This window comes from Danio aesculapii, chromosome 8 (genome assembly GCF_903798145.1).
Source record: "Danio aesculapii chromosome 8, fDanAes4.1, whole genome shotgun sequence".
NCBI lineage: Eukaryota > Metazoa > Chordata > Actinopteri > Cypriniformes > Danionidae > Danio > Danio aesculapii.
Window position 1 is genome coordinate 30,066,208 of NC_079442.1, and position 24,552 is coordinate 30,090,759.

General features: G+C 34.8%; 1 protein-coding gene across 1 annotated transcript in view; it reads left to right on the top strand.

The window, feature by feature from the left end:
- nol4la (nucleolar protein 4-like a) overlaps nt 1-24,552 on the top strand; it is an 86,871-nt gene that overhangs the window by 41,541 nt on the left and 20,778 nt on the right. The window contains exons 3-4 of the mRNA XM_056463669.1: nt 6,331-6,442; nt 9,420-9,529. Of these exons, the coding sequence (XP_056319644.1) occupies nt 6,331-6,442; nt 9,420-9,529 (222 nt within the window). The remainder of the gene's footprint in view (nt 1-6,330; nt 6,443-9,419; nt 9,530-24,552) is intronic.

A 24,552-nucleotide genomic window follows, 5' to 3' on the forward strand; every position in this document is an offset into this window, starting at 1 on the left:
CTTGTTTGTAATGTTTACTCCCTATACAGTATAGTAATAAAGCTTTGTCCTGAAATACAGCTGTATTTTAAGTTGATGTCCAAACTGCAGGATAAGCCAACCTGTACATCACCCTCGCAAACCTTTTGTCTCCAGTGTACCTCTCAATTTTCTGTCATATTCTTTTTTTCTCTGACTGTCAGAGATGTCTGAGAGGTCTTGAAAACTTAAGAGTGTCAGACAGAGTTTTCTATGGTATTTAGTGGATGAAAAAAAAGCAGTGACCATTTTTGCTTCACTTCAAAACAACTCTGTCCAATTTCATTTCTACTGGTGCTCATAATAACGAGTGCTTTCTCATCCACCTTACATAGGTGTAAAGGGAGCTGGCTGTGTGTACGTGTGTGTGTGTGTGAATCACCTCTCCTTTATCTGAGACTCTGGTGAATGAAGTAGGAGGAACAAACATAAATGAATTAGTGAGTGAATCTGAGGGTCCAGATAGACTCATTCTGAACTGCCATGCCACACTGCGAGGGGGGTTTTATATCACATACCTTTATTCTTGTGCAGTGCAATCTCTCTACGAGACCGCATTGAAGTGTTTCGTGTAGTGTGCAATTATACACACGCTATTATATTTCCTAGCACATACATTTCAGCAGCATAGGTGTTATCGAGTTATTATGTTGCTTAGTATTTCATAATGAGGGAGGGAGAAAGCCGATACGAGTTACTAAACTAATGCAGCATTTAGCATCTGATCCAATTAAACGAGAACACACCAACTAGCCTTGTTCTTCTAGAAGTAGGTAGTGGATGTGTAAGTGTGCACTTGATTATTCTCCCTTGTGCTGTGATTCCTTGGTGTGTGAAAGCAGGTGTCGGGTTCCAGCCCCCACTAAGCTCTGTGCTAATCACCTAATTAAAGCAATTAACTGCCTGATAGCCATGTTTTTGACATTTGGCACACATCGAGCCACTCTCAAACCGCTGGACTATGAGACCAGCAAGGAGCAGAGCCCTCTTAAGTTCTCACCGGTTTGCTGTAGCCTTCTGAAATCAGCTGTTATTGGCTTGATTTGCTCTGGCTGAACTGTAATTAGCTATGACTGACTCTGATTGGTGGTGTCCAGAATCCTTACACACTTTACCATCAATGGCTTTGTCCCAAATGCTGCCTCAGTCTTTTAGGTCATAATGAGTCCGTAGTTTTGGCATAACGGTACAGGTATGGTGAGGTAGAAATTTACTTTGAAGCTATTTTATTTTATTTATTTATTTTATTTTATTTTATTTTATTTTATTTTATTTATTTTATTTTATTTTGTTTTGTTTTGTTATTTTATTTTATTTTATTTTATTTTATTTTATTTTATTTTATTATTTTATTTTATTATTTAATTAATTTATTTTATTTACTTATTTATTTTTATTTATTTATTGTTATTATTTTCGTATGGTGAGGTAGAAATTGACTTTGAAGCTATTTTATTTTATTTTATTTTGTTTATTTTATTTTATTTTATTTTATAATTTTTTTTTTTTTTTTTTTATTTTATTTAATTTTATTAATTTATTTTATTTTATTTACTTATTTATTTTTATTTATTTATTGTTATTATTTTCGTATGGTGAGGTAGAAATTGACTTTAAAGCTATTTTATTTTATTTTGTTTTATTTATTTATTTATTTTATTTACCTATTTATTTTTATTTATTTTTTGTTATTATTTTCGTATTTTAAGATTTTATTATTATTATTATTATATTTAGTTATTATTATTATTATTTAAAAAAATATTCTTTTTATTTTATTATATTTTATTTTGTTTTGTATTGTTTTATTCATTTATTTTATTTTTACTGGAAATTTTTATATTAATTAAACAATAATTACTGCAGATTAATAGATTGAAGTCTTTAAAGTTAATTTCTAAAAACAGATGTTAATATTTTGTAGGAGTATATTATATAAACATTTTAAAGCATTAATAAAAATGTGTGTTGTTAAATAGAAATTAAATAGAACTATAAGTTAAATTAATAAAAATACATAATTGTAATTGTAAATCCTTTTTATAATACAAGTTATTTTAGTATTACTATATTAATACCATTATTAATAACAATAGCTATCATTATCATTAACGTAGCTCATAAACACCATGTAACTATGTTGTAATTACTTTATTAACCCGTGCATTTTCAGATATGTATCAAATCAAGATGATTAGTTATAACTGTGACTAAAATAAGATCACCCCTTCTGTCCTGACCCACAACGTCTCATACTGCTCCTGTCTGCACAGTGCCCTCTAGTGGTGGCCTCAGGTAAATGCAATCTTGCTCTACTGAGCCTGAGACCACTAAAGGGGCACCTATAATACCACTCCCTTAAATTTCAGGCATTTCCATTGTAACTTTATATTATAAAATAAAATTAATTAATGTGGCTATGAAATATTACAATATTACTGGACCACTTAAACGAGCGAGAAAGGGAGGGGCATTTATTTTTTCGGGACACACAAAGGGAAAGAAAGCACCCCCGATTCTGAAGATGCAGAAGGATGTTTTTTTGTGTGTGAGTGTGTGTTATGTGTGTGTGATTCAGGGGTGGCAGGGGGCTGCACAATGTCCTTGGGGCAACGTTCACCTCGTCTCCTCAGCCCGTGCCCCGGAGAGCCCTGCTGTCAGGTCTCATAGCACGAGCAGCCCACAGAGAGCAGCCCTGCCAGCCGGGGAGGAGGGGGCAGTCTGGGAGCATGGCATTCTGGGAGGTGCGGTTTTCCCCAGTTGGCCTTTTCCCTCTGTGCCGCCTGAAGGGGGGAGGGTGCTAGGCCTGCCATTCCTACTGCTCCATCACCCTCTCTGTGTGAAGGTCGCACTCAGAAAGCCTCCAGGAGAAGAAAGCTAGAGCGGAAGAGAGAGGAGGGAGAGGGGACAGGGATGAGAGATACCAGAAAAGACTGGAAAAGAGAGGAAAGGAGGCATTGAGGAAGAGTAAGGGGTTTTATAGCATGCAGTTGCACATGCGTTGTCATTAGTGTGGAAGTTAATAGCGTTGTGCTAAAATCTACAATGGTTCCTAAATAAGCAGCTGCCTTCTGAACCACAGTGGACAGCCTTTATCCTGCAGGCACTGTGTGTCTTAAAATGTATCGATCGATAGATAGATAGATAGATAGATAGATAGATAGATAGATAGATAGATAGATAGATAGATAGATAGATAGATAGATAGATAGATAGATAGATAGATAGAAAGTTGTTCAGTTATATTGTTGTGCCAGTAGGTGGCGACATATAAAGCATATTGACTATTTAATCATTTAGATCTGGGCTATTCAATTAGTTTGTCATGGGGGCCGTTTCATGAAAAGCATCCCAAATGAAGGGCCGGAGAGATATGACTTGCAATATGAGACAATATGACACAACTGCATATAAGAGCCTATATGCTTTATTTTTGCTCTTTAAGACACCGACGTTGGCTTTTTCTACATCAAAATGTTAATAGATTGTATTTTGAAACTAAATAATGTCAGTGCAGTTAACAATAGACTTTTTTTTTTTTTACAAACTTTCAAATGTTGTATTTCAGAGCACAACAAATGCAGTGCATTGCTTAGGTAGGTTTCTTCTACATCTAGACACATTCATATGTTATGTTTTGAACTGCATAACAATTAGGGATGCAACAATTATAGATTTGGGTTGTACTATAGTCTGAAGAATAATCATAGTTTCACGGTTATCACGTATAATATAAATTCATGCTTTAGATTAGGTAAGTAGTTATTTAGATTAACTGTTGTTGCCATCTGCGTTCATACATACATAATAATTTTAATAACAATTCGTCTAACATATCTTTTGTTTACATTGCACTGAAAGACACGCACAACTCTTAACGTGAGATGTTTTATACTGCATGCACCCGGAAAGCCGCAAGCGTGCATTGCTCCACTTGTGCGCGCATATTGGCATATATTTTTACATTAGAAATAACAAATTTGCAAGGGGAAAAGACGTAATATGGGGACGGCCCTCTGCTATAGTTAATCCGGTGTACGTGCATATTAGCCTCGGTATGCAAGCTTGGAACTTTAAACTAGTTTACAGAAAATTTTCTGCTGCTCTGAAAGTTCCAATGAGCACAGTGGCCTCCATCATCCGTAATTGGAAAGATGTTTAGAACCACCTGGACTCTTGCTAGAGCTGGCCAGCTTCTAAGCTGCGTGATTGGGGATAAGAGTTTTAGTCAGGGAGGTGATCAATAACCAGATGATCCCTCTTTCTGAGCTCCAGCGTTTTTCTGTGGAGAGAGGAGAACCTTACAGAAGGACAACCATCTGTGCAGCAATCCACCAATCAGGCCTGTATGGTAGAGTGGCCAGACGGAAGCCACTCCCCGCCTGGAATTTGCCAAAAGGCATCTGAAGGACTCTCAGACCATAAGAAACTTCAGAAAGAAATTCTCTCGTCTGATGAGACTAAAATTGAACTCTTTGGAGTGAATGCCAGGTGTTACGTTTGGAGAAAACCAGGCACCACTCATCACCAGGCTAATACCATCCTTACAGTGAAGCATGGTGGTGGCAGCATCATGCTGTGAGGATGTTTTTCAGCAGCAGGAACTGGAAGACTAGTCAGGATAGAGGGAAAGATGAATGCAGCAATGTACAGAGACATCCTGAATGAAAACCTGCTTCAGAGTGCTCTTGATCTCAGACTGCTGGGACGGTTCATCTTCCAGCAGGGCAATAAACCAAAGCACACCGCCAAAATATCACAACAACTCAGTGAATGTCCTTGGGTGGCTTAGCCAGAGCCCAGACCTAAGTCCTATTGAACATCTCTGCAGAGGTCTGAAAAGGGCTGTACACCATCGCTTCCCATCCAAACTGATAGAGCTTGAGGTACTGCAAAGAGGAATGGGCAAAAGTTCTCAAAGACAGTTGTGCCAAGCTTGTGGCATCATATTTAAAAAGACTTGAGGCTGTAATTGCTGCCAAAGGTGCATCAACAAAGTATTGAGCAAAGGCTGTAAATACTTATGTACATGTGATTTTTCAGGTTTTTTATTTTTAATAAATTTGCAACAATTTCAAAAAATCTTTTTTTCACTTTTTCACTATGGGGTATTGTGTGTAGAATGTTGAGGAAATAAATTAATTTAATCCATTTTAGAATGAGGCTGTAACATAAAAATGTGGAAAAACAAGTATGTCTCCAAAATTTATTAGATTTGCAAGGAATATATATGAATGTCTCCAATAGACCTACAGAGCGGTATTAATGCGTCCTGAAGTAAAGTGAAATGGCTATACGTAGTGTTTGCTGGCCTCACACATCACGCACCTGTCAGTCAGCCAGTCAGCACGTAACCTTAAAGGGTTAAACAGATAACGCACAGCACTACTACGGTCGGTTACAGAAAAGTTTGCGCTGTTATAATTCACTTACCCTTTAATACGTTTTGGTGTGATTATTACCCGCTATAAAAAAAACACATGACTGAATGTTTTGAATGAAAAGCTGTAATATAGCCGTGGCGGGATGAATTTTGGCGTGGCGCCCCGCCATGGAAGAATGAATGTAGTGGAAACCATGAGATAGACATACTTACCTACTATATAGTAAGTGTAACTTTCGGATAAAAGCTGTCTCAGTTGCTGTGCCAGTAGGTGGCGACATATAAAGCATATTGATCATTCACTCATTTAGATCAGGGGTGACCAACCCTACCTTTCTGCACATTTCAATTCCAAATAATGTTTGTTTGAAAGTTAGTTTCAAAGGGTGATCAAATCTGTTTTGATTGTTACCTTAGACATCAGTGTAATATAATCTTTTATCACAGCATTGAAAATAATATTAAAAATAATGTGTTATGAAATAATGTCAGATATAACACGATATGACATCTATTTAGGAAGAAACTTGATAGCAGTTTGCAGCATACCATATTAAGATGCAAAGCATGTTTATAAAAGTCCTTATAAAAATTAGGTCCCATACTGGGTTCATTCAATCCATGGCACTAACACTGTAAATTTGCAAATTAAGGCTCTAACCTAAGGCTTATTAATGTACAGTGTAAAACCTCTATATATGAATACGAATATGACCCGATTTGAATGTTCCAGTGAAATTGTACATGTCAAACATAGCTGGATTGTTGTCATTCAGGAATAAGATCATGTGGGTGTTTGAATCGAGCTCCAGAACAAAGTAAAACTATTTTTGTTGTTACGCTCGCTCTTCTGTTTCTCCTTTTCTGTTTGTTTAATCTCTCCCAAAATGTTCACTGACTCTGTTCCACTCTCTCTTTTTGCTTGTCAGATCGCAGAAACCTACGCATTTCTTCCACGTGAGGCGGTGACCCGTTTCTTGATGAGCTGTGGAGAATGCCAGAAAAGGATGCACATCAACCCCAGCACGGCAGAGTTCAAAGGTCAGCCGACCATCCCTGCGCTTTCATCTCAGATTTTGCCATTTTTAACAATTTTAAAGCACACATGAGTATGTACGGCTGAGGAAATAGCTTGTTTTGCTTCATTTTATCACTAATTGAAGTTTCGGGAGTGTGTCGCCCTTCAGCGGTAATTAGGAAGACAAGATTTCCAAAATCTTCATTAAAGTCACACTCTCGTACTCAAAATTCTGCGCTTCTACGGGCCACTTGTAATTAATGCACGGATAATCCGACCCACACACTTCCCTCAGTAAACATCAGATTAAGGAAAATGCAGGCAATCCTTCAAGACATGACAAATCAGATGCTCATGTGATGACCTTCAAATATGCCTGTCTGTCTGGATGTTTGCATCCTAATTTGGAGACAGTAGCGCTGTTACAATCAAGGCTTCATTATTAGCGTAGTGTTTTGTGACTTGTTAAATCAGCAAACGATTCCTTGAACATGAATCAGAAGGGATTTGTAGAGATTTGGTCATTTTCCCACAGCTGTGATATTGTAGTCTTTATGGTTTTAGTCATCTATCTGCGCAGACGTGACGTCGGTCTGCTATTAGTCACAGACTGATGTGACTAATTCACACTGCCACAGATAAACTCAATTTCTGTAGAACTAAAATAATGATAAAAAAACATGATTCATTAATGTGCAAGCTAACTAACATGCACTGAATAGTTTGTGTATTTGCATACACCGGTTCACAGCCTAATTTGTATTCATAAAATATGTGTGCGCATTTGTGGAGAGTGAATGTTAAACAAAGTTTGAATGGTGAATGAGCTGATCAGTTGCTGCCTGCAGGGGTTCTGAAGGATAGTGTGTTTTCTTTGCTCTCTAAAGCACTTTATAGAGTGAAGATTTGCTGTTGAAATGTTCACACTGTATAGCGTCTGGGAACCCTGTAGAGTATGAAGATCTGTGTCCAAACAAAAGCTTGTCTGCATTTATTGGGTTTGATTTTAACAAAGACCCGAGGGAGTTTCGGCAGGGTCTGTTGGAGCGCTGTCTCAAGAGCGCCTTCTAGAGGACTAAACGAAGTCATGCACACTGTTAAGAAGAACAATACTGGCCTTCAAAATCAGTTCTAGCTAGATATACAGTTGAAGTCAGAATTATTCGCCATCCTGAATATTAACCCCCCTGTTAAATTTTTTTCCCTAATTATGTTTAACGGAGAGAAGATTTTTTCAGCACATTTCTAAACATAATAGTTTAATAACTCATTTCTAATAACTTATTTATTTTATCTTTGCCATGATGACAGTAAATAATATTTGACTAGATATTTTTCAAGACACTAGTATTCAGGTTAAAGAGCAGTTAAAGGCTTAACTAGGTAAATTAGGTTAACTAGATAGGTTAGGGTAATTAGGCAAATCATTGAGTAATGATGCTTGTTCTGTTGACAATCATAAATAATATAGCTTAAAGGGGCTAATAAATTTGACCTTAAAATGGCTTTTAAAAAATAAAAACTCCGAAAATAAAACAAATAAGACTTTCCCCAGAACTTTGCTCTGTTCAACAATTCAAAAGGGGGCTAATAATTTGACTTCAATGTATATGAGTGCTTAACAAAAACTAATTTGAATAAATAATTTTAATTAGATTTGGAATTAGTTCTGTGTTTTTTTATGATTGTTTTTTTAAAAGGCTATATATTTAAACTCAAGATATATACAGATGTATAATAGTTTTCCGTTTTTTTCTATTTAGTTTTTTATTCATTTTAAATAATTATTTCATTATAATCATTATTATGATGAAATTATATAATAAAAAATAATGAAATTAGTTATAATTTTGGTTATTTAGTATGTCAAGTTAAACACAAATAAATAAAATGCGTATTTAGCAAACTATTTTAAATCTGTTTAACTTTTGTGTTAAATGTTTATCAGTTAAGGCTTATCAATAAAGTATTAGCAATACGTACTTTATTACTAAGGCCAGGCAGATCTGCAAACATTTTTTGCTATTTCTGCGTGAGAATTTGTAAAAAAATCTGCAGATTTATGCGTATTTATTTTGGGTGTATCATACCTAAAAACTTAATATATGAAATAAAAAAAAATCGCTTTTTAAATTATTTAATGTTTACAATCCAATTAGATCCACTTATTTGGTAAACAAAGCAAGTCTATCATATTATATATCTCCTAAAAGACAGAAAATAATACTTTATAAACTGCATTGTAAGTAAATCAAATGAACAATTTCATATTAGTTAAATTAAAAAGTGAATAACTATAAATTTACACATAATTAAATTATTAAATTAATAGACTCAATGTGTGCACGTGCAGATTCCGTGTGGGCCTTCTTATTACTTATTACAGGATTATTATTTTGTTTTATTATTATTTTTATTCAAATAAATTTTAATTTTTCCATTTAAATAAGCCACAAACTTTTGAACAGTACTGTGAATATATACTAAACTTCAGATTAAAAAAATTATTATATTTTAAAAATTACACTTCACAGTAAGTTCTATTTTTCAACTTCACTGAAATGATGTCTGCAAACAATTTATGTGTTGAATTTAAACAATCAAATTAAATTTAGTAATGTTTTAACTTTATTGTTTGTTTAAACTCAGCACAAATAAATTGTTTACAACCACTTAAAAAATGTTTGTAAATCCAAGGAATCATCTTTGAATAATTGTTTTCAGTGTTGAGTTAATGCATATGTTAACTATGAGGAATATATTTTTACAGCATTAATTAATCAGATTTTTTTCTGAAATGTTTTTTTTAATAATTGTTATTTGATTGTTAATTTAATTGAGCATGGACTGATTTTAAAACTTTTTTTTTTTTACTTTAAAATATTAGAAGTTTATTTCATATTTACTTCACATAAACTAATATAGTTTAACTCATCTTAACAAATGAAACTTTATGTTACCTTACACCTCAATGTGGGCTTTTTTTGTTTTCACCCACAGAGAATGACCGGCCCACATCTCTGGTCCCAGACCTCATCGATTACAACATGCCTCTCACTGCCACCTATCTGAAACAGATGAAACTACAATGCATGAACACCAATGAGCAGGTAGGTGGAAACAAGTCCCAGCTGTGTCAGTTGGCATTTGTGTGGAGTTTGCATATTCTCTCTGTGTTCATGTGGGTTTCTTCTGGGTGCTCCAGTTTCCCCTAAAGTCCAAAGACATGTGGTACAGGTGAATTGAATAAACTAAATTGGCCATAGTGTATGTGTGTGAATAAGTGTGTATAGTTGTGTCCCAGTACTAGATTGCAGCTGGAAGGGCATCCGCTGTGTAAAACATATGCTGGATAAGTAGGCGGTTCGTTCCGCTGTGGCAACCTCTGATGAATAAAGGGACTAAGCCAAAGGAAAATGAATGAATAAATAAATGAATGAATGTCAAAGTTTTCATATATAATCAGTGCATATATTGATTAACATATTGAGTTGACGTGTTGTTTTTAGTCTGTTTTTGTAGACAACTACTAAACATGCATTTAAAGTCATTTGAAGCGCCTTGAAATAGGCAGCTTTCTTCAATGGGTGACGTATATTTAATTCAAACTTTAAGATGGCAGGATATGGAGTAGCCCCTCCCTTTTTAAAAATAGCCAATAGGTTTTGTTTATCTCTGAGCTAATGCCAGCCAGGGTCTCACCAGTGACTCATAACAGACTAGTCTATACTAGCAATGTTTGAGTCTGTCTAACTCTTTCTCCACTTTATATACAGCATTCATGGAAGAAAATAAATGGGGCTAATATGTTTTTGTGGTCTGCACTGACTCACACTAAAAATATTCTAAACCAGATTTCTGAGATTCACTTGGAAACTTTTTCTAGTTCAGTAGTCAAAGTACATTGAAATCTCAATTATGAATTAAAAGTAGTTAGAAATAGGTATGTTATGAATATTTCTATATTTAAAACAGCTTCCACAAAACCAAATCATCTGCTCTTTGCTGTTTTGTCCATGTATGTGATTTGTTGATTTTAAAGTGAAGCCAGACTTCCATTCACCCCAATGGATAGCACATTTACACCTTTCTGAATTGCCCTCCCAATATATATATATATATATAGTATATGTATATGTGTATATATTGTGTATATATATATATATATATATATATATATATATATATATATATATATATATATATATATATATATATATATATATACATACACATATATATGTGTGTGTGTTTGTGTGTATATACATATATATATATATATATATATATATATATATTATATATATATGTATATGGGTGTGTGTGTGTGTGTGTGTGTGTGTGGTGTGTGTGTGTTTGTATATATATATATATATATATATATATATATATATATCTATATATATATATATATATATATATATATATATTATATATATGTGTGTGTGTGTGTGTGTGTGTGTGTGTGTGGTGTGTGGTGTGTGTGCGTGTGTGTGTGTGGTGTGTGTGTGTGTGTGTGTGTGTGTGTGTGTTTGTATATATATATATATATATATCATATTATTGAACACGTACCTACTGTCTGTAAGTTTCTGTAAAATTGATAGCAACCTTATCTTTCTACCTACAATGATTTGTAGATGACGATAAACAAAGTTGGGAAGCTTACTATCATGCTAAAAGTAGCTTAACTTTATGGTTTCTAGAATATTTGCTGTGAGAAACAGTAACAGACAGTCAGTGTAAGTTTTGAATGCACAACAAAACACTTGATATGGTTTAAATAAAAAAAATTCTCGATATATGTGACCCTGGACTACAAATCAATCATAATTCACAAATTGATGTATGGTTTGTTAGGATAGAACTATATTTGTTCGAGTAGAAAAAAAATATAAAACATAGTAGTGCAATTTAAGTTCTTAGAATTACATAGTACTAATAAAAAATTAGGGGTAGCACAATTGTCTCACAGCAAGAAGGTCGCTGGTTGGAGCCCTATCTGGGTACTTTGGCATTTCTGTGTGGAGTTTGCATGTTCTCCCTGTGTTCATGTGGCTTACTCTGGGTGCTCCGGTTTTCCCCACGAGTCCAAAGACATGCGCTATAGGTGAATTGGGTAAGCTAGATTGTATGTAATGTATGTGTGCGAATGAAAGTGTATGGGTTTTTCCCAGTGATGGGTTGCAGCTGGAAGGGCATCTGCTGTGTAAAACATATGTTGGATAAGTGGTGGTTCATTCCACTGTGGCGACGCCAGAATAATAAGGGACTAAGCCGAAAAGAAAATGAATGAATGAATAATAAAAATTAAGGTTTGATATATTCACAAAATTTCAGTGGACTTTTACAAAAAATCCTCACAGAACATGATTTTACTTGATATTCAATTGATTTTTGGCATAAAATAAAATCTATAATTTTGACTGTTTTTGTGGTCCAGGGGTCACTATTTTTTTGTTCTTTTAATTACTTAGTACATTCAAGAGTTCACACTTAGATATTGCTTGATACTATTAGTAGGTTTGCATGCTATCCCAGGAGCTCTCCCTGGCAAAGGAAGAAAAGGAAGAGATGGGGTGAAAGGGGGATTCTTCCAAAACGAAGATAAGGCAAGTAGGTGAAATCGGTCTGTTTATTGTAGTCTTGGATCAATCTGATTGGATTTTTCGCTGATTACGGGAGACCAGCTGCGATCAGTCATATTCTTGAGCTCCTCTCGAAATTAGTTTATAAACTTTACTTAATAGTTTAGTAAAATTCTATATAAATATTGTACTACTACAATAAACTATGGTAAATGTTGCTGATTTACAGACTGAAATGCTTTCTCCTTGAATTGTTGTTACACAGGTGTTTCCACATCAGTTGTAGAGAATGATCCAGCTCCGGTTTTAACTAGTTGAAATAGCAATAGCATAGATTTAAACTGGAAAACTCAATAGTGATCATTTTGCACTGTGCGCTGCTTCCCCCTGAAATCTCTCTTCTGCACATCTTTCACATGGCAGTATTTATGGAAACCGTTTTTGTACACCCTCGCTTGTGCTATGTGTAGTCAACTCTTTACAGTGTTTATATAGTCAGATATCTGTTGTATGGCTCATAATTGTTTATTATATTTTGTTTACCTAGTATGTACGACCGTGGTCCATCGAGACATGGCATTTCGTTCCACTATCTGTCTATACATGCAGCAGAATGACAATTAAAACTTGACTTGATCTGTCAGCACTATGTACTTTCTTGCCATCATGACTGGTCAGTGTAGTGAAAACATCTGCTTTAGCTCACATTGCCACTCTATTTCTTTTGATCTGAGCTGATCAATGGTCCATGCACTGATCGTTTCAAACCCAGAAGTGCTGTTTTGGTTTCGCTTTCGGTGCTTTTTGGCATTTATACTTATTTATCATTCACAATGCAATGCTAATGCTTTTATGTTTGGTAGATTGGAGTGGCACCAGTGTGACCCTCTAACAAATTTAGTGTCACTGGCAGAAAAAAAAGGTTGCAATAATATCAATTCAGTGGCAATCTGAGCCTGGCAGACCACTTTCACGCTCACTTTTATTAATTTTCTGTTTTATTTAATTGCCTTATTGTCTTTGGCATTGTAAGCACATGATTTAAAAAAATTATTTATTGAATATTAGTTTACTTTATTTTTTAAACTATTAGTGGAACATATTATATATCTTTCTTTTTTGACCTCAAAGCATATATCAGCTTCCGTGCCCCCGAGAACCCACGGTTGAAAACTCCTGACCTATATAGCCACTATGTGTCATTTACCTTATAAAAAATGAATATCTTCTCCTTGTTGTACAACTAACTAAACATGGAGGTGTTCAGAACATGCTGCTGATTATTATTTTATTAAATTAGCAAGTGTTTATTCAAGCCCTCGGTATAAATGTTCGGCTACGCATGAATAAGGGTCTCATTCTTGTAGGGGGGCCGGGCTGATAGAAAATCAGAGAGCCTTTAATTTGTCAGAAGATCTGATAGATCTAAAGTGCTTAACAATGGTTGATCCGTATTGACCCTTTTCACAAGATTGTCATGTTTTTAACGGTCATCAGCATCTTAATCCTTGAAAGTTTTTGATAGTCAGATTTTTTTTAACGTATGAACATTTATATGTAATTATCTATGTAACAATATCTTAAATAACAAAAAAACGAATTACCGCTTGTGCGAGGCATTTGTGAAGAGGAATATTGTTATCTCAGGAGGATTGTTTGGAGGATTTCTGCTGGGCCTGGCATCCTAGATGAAACCTGGATTACTGTATTGCCTTGCTATGAGTATAGTAATATTGTCCTTATCCTCGGTATCACAGCGATACAGCTGTTGAAACATGTTGTTTGTTCAGAAGCAGTCATTGCAATGGACATTTACTGAACTTTTTGCATGTTCCTCTAAAATGTTCCTAAATATCCTACAGGAGAGAGAGAGATATTGTGCCAATTAACTTTATAGAAAAACTGGGGCTTTTTATGTTGTTTCATTTACTTTTACTTCTTGTTAATTAGTGATAATGTATTCATTTGCTACATGTACAAATACTGAAGTGTTCATAATGTATTTGCTTTGACAGTACATTATTGAGGGTAGATGTATGTATTTGCTAACATATTGTGAAAAATGCATAAATTGTTTTTGAAAGTAAAAATAAAAACCATATTGTGGAAATAATAAAAAGTATGTCTTTCTGGTTTAAAAAAACTGACTGGTTAAAATGCAGCATCTATGTGCAGGACAGTAAATTTGACATTGTTCTCGTTTTCATGTTGCCGTTATCACAACCCAGGCTCATTCTGTTATGTACCCCTAATACATTTATGGAGAGAGCAAAATACGTCACAGGAGCTACGTTTTTTTTGCAGTCTTTTGCGAGTGTCATTCACACATGGTCTTCTCATGATAATCCAGCAGAGGCCCGCTATTGTCTAACTTACTGACTGACCAACCGACCGATATCCCCCCCTCCATCTTCCCTAAACCAAACCACAGTATTTGAAAAGCCGCTATTGACCCGTCCACCCTCTTCCCTAAAATCAATCAACGGCGTTTTGAAAAGCACCGATTGACTCGCGCCCACCCCCTTCCCTACACCCAGTGTTTTGAAAAGCAATCCAGAAAAAGGAAAGCCTCCTGATTTTCACCACGTTTTCAGATTTTAGCATATTCTCACTATTTACTTTTATTTTTTTGGCTTTTGCTTTTGTCTTTCTGCTTTCTGGAACCGTTTCTTCACCAGACTGGAACCCCGTTTTCCGGTCCAGTCTTCCGACTTACGTGTCGAGCTACTAAACATATGGTAACCAGCGGAAAAGCCATCCACATGCAGGTAAGCGGTCAACTGGTTAGCGAGAAAGGAACGCCATCATACCCCCCTATTACGTTAGTTTTAAGAATGAATGTAGCCATACGTATCTCTGGCTACATAATTCGCGATCTCCAGAAACGTATATAGGGCTACCGTTTTCAGAATGAGCCTGTGTTGCGTTATCAGTCTCACAAATTTTCCTTTTCTGAAAGTCCTTCAGTAACACTATCGTGGAGTTTTCTTTTATAATTTCGGCAAATGTGCTACAAATTTATTTGTTGATATCTCCCATTCCCAACTCGACAACTTCAATGCTACTCAGAAAACCAGAAATGTGAGAAGGGTCCATTGGCAGAAGTGGGGGAATGCAGGTTTTTGAATGCTTATATCTTCTTAAAGCCAACTTTTGTCATTATATTGGAGCATATCGATAACCTTAAGACTAACATATTGATACTCATGACCTTTCAACTTTCATTTTCTTTTTAGAGGGACCTTAAGGCTAACTATAGTTTCATGGTGCTATAAAAATGCCTCAGTATCTGGGCAAAGAAATGAATGTAAAAGCACGCAGCTCAAAGGAACTGCGACAAGGCCTCATGGTGCAATGTGTGTGGTTTCAAGGTAAACTCTTATAGACGTGGTTGCCTCAGCAACAGTATATATGTGGATGCCTGGAATAGCAGGAGCTGGATGTGTCTGTGGGTCACTGTGCTGTATAAATGGGGTGATGATAAACACACAACCCCCATCCTTGAGGAAGACAGTTCCTTATAGCTCTCGACTAAAACTCTACATGATGCATGAAGTATGTAAAGCATGTATTTATAGAAGGCGCTTATAAAGGAAAGCTGAAGGTGCACCAGGATACATTATCACGGGTCAAACGCATCTGCAGCTCACATAAAAGCTATTAAGGGTTTCTACAGGATTGCTGTTACTCTTGCTGGCATATCAGAAAAAAGTATGTAGTGTAAATGCTGGTGTAGCTAGGAAACCTTTGTAAGATTATAAGCAAAGCATGAAATATGCAGATGAAATTCTAATGCATTTTATAACCATATACCTGTGGCATCTTACATTTATTATCCAGGTCAGACACATTCACCAAGCTGAAATGGAAAACGTTCTAAATAGGCCTGAATTAAATTCTAAAAGCATATTTTTTTGTCTGTATATTTTTTAATGTCCTTCTCAGTGACATACTGTGACATCAGTGACTTACACTGTGATATATTTAATTTAATGTCATTTTGTTTTTATTACTTACATTCAGCTAAAACAGTACGTTGTATTGTATACTACTATGTCTAGTCTTGTTAAACAGTAGAATTACCAGTAAAGGCTTTTGCAGCATTACAGTCTTCATTTCAAATATTTGCTCTTAAAATTGTGTTCATGAAATGATTCAGAAAAAAAGTGTATCATAGTTTCCACCAGAATTACTCTCATCAGAACAAATCTGGACAGTCATTTTTTTCAGTCAGAGCAGCAGAAAAGTGGAACAATATACCAGTGCATATCAGAGAGAATACCACTTTTAATATTTTTAAAACTGTCCTTAAATTTGCCTTAAAGAAAATCAAATATGCGACCACTGATTTGATTTCATTTTATTGACTATGGTGTATTTTATGTATGGTACTATAAGTGTATATTGTACTATTTTTTTTATATTGTTAAACTTGTTACAACTTTCTGCCCAGGGACTACAGATGTAAAATAGCTTTATAGCTATCTCTGGCACAACATGTCATGCTGCACATTGTCCCTATATGACATGTTGTGCCAGAGTTAGCTATAAAGCTATTTTACATCTGATTTATTTATTTATGTATTTTCTTTTCATTTATTTTTGGCTGACTAATATTTATTTATGTATTTTTTGAACTCATACCTGGGTAATTTTTGCTTGTTTTATTCAGAAACAAAAACTTCTTAACAGAATTAAATTATTTATTTCTTTGGGATTTTTTGCTTTTTTTGGTCCAGTTAGACATTTTTAATTTTTATTTTATGAGCATGTTAAACTTTTAAACTGGTTGAATAGGCACACATGTATCAGTAGAAATGTGGGAAGGTTGGCATATGCTGACAAATATCCTGCGGGTAGGGGGCGCCACTGCACCAATCTCTATTAATTGAAAAGGGGGGAAATCTGAACAGTTTGTTTCACTAAGTTGGAGGAATTGTTGGTCACTAAAAGCAAAAAAAAAAAAAAAAACATACATTTTGGGAACCTAGATGGAATAAAGCACCCATTTTCAAAACCTAAAAGTATTAGAGCTATTAGGAGAATGCACTTATTATATTTCTTACTCACAATGTCATACAATGTAAAACGAAAATTTGCAGTGCCATTATTTCTGTGCATGCCACATGTCAACCAACCAATCAGGTTGCTACTGCTTACTCGATGTTGTTCTGGGATCAAGTTTCCTATCAACCAATCAGATTTCAGAGTTAATGTTAGGATTAATGCTGAGGTCAGGGGCTCAAACAATGACAAATCAACAGATAATTTCCCAGATTAAAAGGTTAGGTGATGGTTTGAGTGCTGTTACCTTCAGACAGCACAACATCAGCTGTCTGTTGTTCAGTGACTGCAGTTTGCCATTTCTCCCTCTGGCATGTTCACTTTTAATTGGCTGGATTTATGCAACTTCTGGAGTTTATTTGTTTTTTGTTATCAGTGCACCAGAAAACAAAAGTATCCGACTGATACAATGAACACTGCTGAGGATAAAATAATCACTGGATTTGACAACATTTGCTAGGTTAGTGAGATCAAACTTTCTAAATATACTTTTGAGTTTGCATGTTCTCCCCGTGTTCGCATAGGTTTCGCATGGGTGCTCCGGTTTCCCAGAAGACATGCGCTGGTGAATTGAATAAGCTAAATAGGCCATATCGTATGAGTGTGTATGGATGTTTCCCAGTACTGGGTTGCGACTAGAAGGGCATCCACTGCATAAAACATATGCCGGAATAGTTGGCGGTTCATTCCGCTGTGGCGACCTCTGAAATAGAGACTAATCGGAAGGAAAATGAATGAATGAATTTAAAATAACTTTTCTATTTTAATGTATTTCAAAAGGCTACATGTCTACAGTAGTGTTTACCACAGCCTTTAGTGTCACACGATTCTTCAGAAATCATTCTAATAGTCTGTATTTGTGTTAGAGCTCAAGGTTGTTACTTTTCATTTACTATTTACTGTGTCTATGCTGAATAAAAGCTTTAAACACATTAAAATAGGTTTTGTAATTGACATAAATTCAGATTGAAACATTTTTCGCACTTTCATGACATGAAATTTTCTCCATCACCCTCATATTTCCTTTTTATTATCTCATACCTGCATCTTTGTACTTGAATCTAGATTGGTTTTGAATCTACATTGGCTCCTGGATTTTTATCTCTTTCTCATCGCATGTGTTACTGATGCTCGACTTGGTACCTAATGGAGTCAACATCACACACATCAGCCTCCTAAACAAACCTCAGAGGAACTCAATTTCTCACAAGACTGACTCTATGAATCACATGTATCTATCTGGACTGTATGTGTGCACGCGCGTGTGTATGTGTGTTTGCACATGGATTCATATTCCTTGTTCAATACTTAACAGGACAGTGTGAAATCATTTTCACCAATGAACACCTGTCATGATCTCAATCTGTCCTTCAGATAAATGTCATAACAATGACTGGCGTAAACACCTATTACATGGATCCTGTATTTCAGACTTTGGGCTTTTTGCTGCAAATGACCACTTTTGTAATTCTGGGGTTATTGGAAGCGGAAGTTGTTGTTGGAAGCAGCAAGTTTGAAGGTTTTCAGTTTGTAGATTCAAGATAGATGGATGGATGGATGGATGGATAAATAGATAGATAGATAGTGTTTTGCCAAGTTACTAGCAGATTTTGCTAGCCTGTTTAGCTGTTTTATTAACATGCTATCATTCTTAACATGTTGTTAGTAGCCTATACTTGTTGTGTTTAGCAAGTTACTAGCATGTTTTAAGATGTTGCTAGCTTATTTAGCTGTTTTATCAAAATGCTATCATGCTTAACATGTTGTTAGTAGCCTATACTTGTTGTGTTTAGCAAGTTACTAGCATGTTTTAATATGTTGCTAGCTTGTTTAGCTGTTTTATCAAAATGCTATCATGCTTAACATGTTGTTAGTAGCCTATACTTGTTGTGTTTAGCAAGTTACTAGCATGTTTTAAGATGTTGCTAGCTTATTTAGCTGTTTTATCAAAATGCTATCATGCTTAAAATGTTGTTAGTAGCCTATACTTGTTGTGTTTAGCAAGTTACTAACATGTTTTAAGATGTTGCTAGCTTATTTAGCTGTTTTATCAAAATGCTATCATGCTTAACATGTTGTTAGTAGCCTATTCTTGTTGTGTTTTACCAAGTTACTAGCATGTTTTAAGATGTTGCTAGCTTATTTAGCTGTTTTATCAAAATGCTATCATGCGTAACATGTTGTTAGTAGCCTGTTCTTGTTGTTTTACCAAGTTACTAACATGTTTTAAGATGTTGCTAGCTTATGTAGCTGTTTTATCAAAATGTTATCATGCTTAACATGTTGTTAGTAGCCTATTCCTGCTGTGTTTAGCAAGTTACTAGCATGTTTTAAGATGTTGCTAGCCTATTTAGCTGTTTTATCAAAATGCTATCATGCTTAACATGTTGTTAGTAGCCTATACTTGTTGTGTTTAGCAAGTTACTAACATGTTTTAAGATGTTGCTAGCTTATTTAGCTGTTTTATCAAAATGCTATCATGCTTAACATGTTGTTAGTAGCCTATTCCTGCTGTGTTTACCAAGTTACTAGCATGTTTTAAGATGTTGCTAGCTTATTTAGCTGTTTTATCAAAATGCTATCATGCGTAACATGTTGTTAGTAGCCTTGTCTTGTTGTGTTTAGCAAGTTACTAGCATGTTTTAAGATGTTGCTAGCTTATTTAGCTGTTTTATCAAAAAGTTATCATGCTAAACATGTTGTTAGTAGCCTATACTTGTTGTGTCTAGCAAGTTACTAGCATGTTTTAAGATGTTGCTAGCTTAATTAGCTGTTTTATAAAAATGCTATCATGCGTAACATGTTGTTAGTAGCCTATTTTCTGTTGTTTTACCAAGTTACTAGCATGTTTTAAGATGTTGCTAGCTTATTTAGCTGTTTTATCAAAATGCTATCATGTGTGAGATGTTGTTAGTAGCCTATTCTTGTTGTGTTTTATCAAGTTACTAGCATGTTTTAAGATGTTCTAGCTTATTTAGCTGTTTTATCAGAATGCTATAATGCGTAACATGTTGTTAGTAGCCTAGTCTTGTGTTTTTTTTATCAAGTTACTAGCATGTTTATATTATTAGTTTTATTAGTTTGTTCCTATCGAGTTTAGTATATTTTTCAGAGTTGCTAGTTGCAACACATTTCTAGCATTTTTTAGCATGATGCCAACATATTTAGGTTATATTTTAACAATAATGTAAAAAATAATTATAGTAAATGGTAAACAAATAGTTTGCTAGATTAACAATGTTTCAGAGGAAATGTCATGAGAGTCTGACAGCTGTGAGTTTCAGAACATTGACAGTTTCAAGCTCAAACTAATCCAGTGCTTGATCAATTTGCTACATCTGTTAATTTCTGGGCTTGAGGTCACCTGTGGGGTCCCAGCATGTTTGTCTCGACCTCCTTCCTGTTAACAGTCCACTGCTGAACAGGCAAAGTGGTCCTGTGAGTGTTTTAAATGGAAAGGCAATTCACAGTGACAGTTTGGGGCTGAAATCAGAGTGACTTTTCCTGCTCTCTTTCACACACAAACACACACACACACACACACACACACACACACACACACACACACACACACACACACACACACGCACACACACAGATACACATACACATCTACACATACACATCTACACACCTGCATTTCTCACCTCCTCTCGAGCACCGCTGATGATTACATTCTTTCAGTCAGCTCTACTCTTCAGGCTTCCATGGTAACAATAAACACGAATCAGGGACACACTGTGAAGTGTAGATGCTGGATGTATTTTGTTTGTTTGTTTGTTTTTGTGTGTGCGTGGGATGAAAAAGACTCTTGCTAATGATATGCTGAATACGCTGAGCTTATTAGTAAGGAGAGTGTGCTTTTAATTGTCAGGGCATTAATAAATAAACTTTGTTTGAGTGTAATGCTGAGAGTGAAGTCGTTTGGTGGTCTTTGATGATGAATCCAGTCCTGCTGTATGTGTCTGCTGATGTCTTGCATCGCCAATTTCTGGGTCCAAACACATCAGATGCCATAAGCCAACAATAAATGCTATTATTATATGCTGAGAGTGTGCTGTATTGAAAACCGTGATCATAATATTTATACCTATGCCTAATATGAGATCATAGATATATATACACTAGACATCGCATACTGACTCTGAGCATGCGTCAATGTTTGTACAGTGCTCCCAGGACAAAAGTCATTCAATAGCACTTAGTCAAGTACTTAGTATGGGTGTAGTAATGAGCATAAACAAAACAAAGCATAAAGGCAGAACATTTCAAAGGTAAGTTTAGTTGTTTTTTACGATTTTGTATGTTACAAACTTTTGCGCTCAACAAGTAACGTTATTCATGATAATACAGTCATTTACTGAATTGACCATAAGGCGAAGTACAGTAGCTTCTGCTAGGCTTATAATATTTTTGTTGAATAAATGCAGTAAACAATGTAAATGAAATATGACAACAAAACGCTGTGGTGCCAGAAACTTGTATTGTTGTCGGCTAATTTAAGTAACGGCTAATTTTTGAAGTAACTTATAAGGGTGCCTGATAACATAACAGTGCCTGCGCCTCAATGTGCATACTGTCCACCCTAAATTATTGAAGATTACAAAATGTATAGAGCATTTAGATCAGAAAGGTGGAAATGCACATTGAGACACAGGGATATTGATGGTTCACACGAATCATTTATAATGGAGATTCGTTCACAAACTACACATGGTGTAGTGGTTAGTGCGTCAACACATGGCACTCTGGTGTTCACGGTGACCCAAGTTCGATTCCCACCTTGAGGTCCTATGCCGATCTTTTCTCTCTCTTCTCCCCATGCTTTCCTGTCTATACTCTCTACTGTCCTATCAATTAAAGGTGAGAAAAAAAAAATTGAGTACACGAGAAAAAACGAATGGAAATTATAAGGATGATTAGTTTTTTTTTTTTGTTCACTCAACTTCAGGCAATCCAGTTATGCAGACAAGAAATGTTCAGTTAACATTTAGCTGTTGGGCTGTTTAAGTGCACAACTTAAAATGTTTTGTTACAGAGTAGTTCACCTCTCATGTTAACCCAACTAAATGTTTTTTTTGTATTACTGACAAATAATTTTGTCAGTGCAGCTGATGTTTTTAAAAGTTGAGTGAACAAGAAAAAGGAAATAAGAATTATGTTTTTTGTTGTTGTACTGACTTTTTTTACAGTGTACAAATTCTGATGATTTCATTTATTCGGAAATGTAAGAAAAGGAGACATGCCCTTAAATCCTACCCCTAAGCCTACCCCTCATTGAGGGATGAGCAAATCTTACTAAAATGTAATGAATAGGAATTAGCCACTAAATCAAAAAGTAGCAAATTGCTGTGAGATTGCATTGAGTGTGACTAAACAACGGTCATAAACATTTTTTGAGAGTTGTTTCAGTTCAGATGAGTAGGCTTGGACTCCGAAACAGTATTCCATACATCACGACTTAACAAGCGGATTGTCAGACTATAAATAACTAAAGATTGAATGTATTTGGTGGTCTTTGAAATGAAGGATGAATTGAGTTGTGCCTTCAGCAGTGTATTATTGCAGAGGGGGAGGACCGAACAGTGAAATGAGGGTTTGTTTGTGACAAAAATGAGGAAGTGGGGGTGGTGGTTAGTCTCTAACAACAGCGGCTACAAGATTAGCAGTGGCATTGTGATAGCTTGGTCTGAGCAGATGGGTGGCATGGGGCATGTTATGAGTTTTCCTGAAGCGTTTAGGGAGGGAGTGACACTAACTTCACTAGCAGCTCTTGAACCTGCTATAAATCACAATGAACTTTCTTGCAGTTTTATCGTCATGACAAACGGTGGAGGTAGAGAGGTGTGTTCACGCCTATAGCGTAGGTGAAGGCAAGGGTCATGACGTTTATCACTGTGCCTTCAGACTGCTACACAGACCTGCTCTTATTCTTGCACACAGAGACACATACGCAACACTCATGTAAGAACACATAGATCGTGCAACATACTTTTGGGATACATAAATATTTGGGCTTTGATGATCATTAAAAGTCTTAATAAAGTCTTAATAAAAAAAAAACTACTCTTATTATTTATATATATATATATAACCATAGCAATCTATTCATAGAACACAATTATCCTAAAGAGCTTGATATGTGTGAACTGTTTATATATGATATATGCTCTTTTCAGGTCTTTTTATGCTCTTTTTTTTACTTATAATACTTATAATTTTACGTAACGTTTGCTTATACAGATTTTTTTTAAAGTTTTGTCTGCACAGTTGGACAGATTTTGTGATTTTAGATATTGGTAACAAAAATTTATTTCAAATCATAATTTCTGTGAAATGAAATGGACCAAAACTGTATATGGCGCCACATTGACAACATCCAGACAGCTTTGTGAAAAGGCAATAGTTAGAATTAAAAGGAAACTGTGCAAAATACGTTTTTTTATTTATTTGTTTAGTATTAATAATTTAAATAGTTTTTAAAATATATTTTCATACTAGTTCAAGTCATTTTTGTGCTGTTAATATTTGTAACAGTTATTTCTAGTTTTAGTACTACATCTAAATTTTAGTTCAGTTTAGTTAATTCTCATTTACAGTTGAAGCCAGAATTATAAGACCCCCTTTGATTTTTTTTGTTCTTTTTTAAATATTTCCCAAATGATGTTTAACAGAGCAAGGAAATTTTCACAGTATGTCTGATAATATTTGTTCTTCTGCTGAAAGTCTTATTTGTTCTATTTCAGCTAGAATAAAAGCATTTTTAAAAAAACATTTTAAGATCAAAATGATTAGCCCCTTTAAGCTATGCTTTTTTTCGATAGTCTACAGAACAAACCATCGTTATACAATAACTTGCCTAATTACCCTAAGCCTTTAAATGTCACTTTAAGCTGTATAGAAGTGTCTTGAAAAATATCTAGTCAAATATTATTTACTGACAGCATGACAACGATAAAATAAATCAGTTATTAGAAATGAGTTATTAAAACTATTATGTTTAGAAATGTGTTGAAAAAATCTCTCCATTAAACAGAAATGGGGGAAAAAATAAACCAGGAGGCTAATAATTCTGACTTCTACTGTAAGTATTTCACATATTTTATTTGATCTCAGTTATCTTTTTTGTATAATAATGCTTTTTATTTATTTTTTGCTACTATTTTGGTGCTAATTATTATTTTTGCAGTAGTAAAAATCCATTTATAACTAAATTGCTAATTTATGATTAAACATTGAGCTTGCAATTGACCTGAAAATGAAATTGACACCTTAAACTATCATTATTCTTGAATGCTTTTGAACAGTCTTATTTTTTGTATCTTTTTAAAAAATACATATTTAAAAGTGAAATATAAAAGTTATAAAAAGTTTTAGTTTAAACTTTTATGAAAATTGTACATAAATATTATTTAAAAAATATATATTATAATTTATTTTTTTGTTTTTGTTTTTACAAGACATGTTTACTCTAAAGCTCT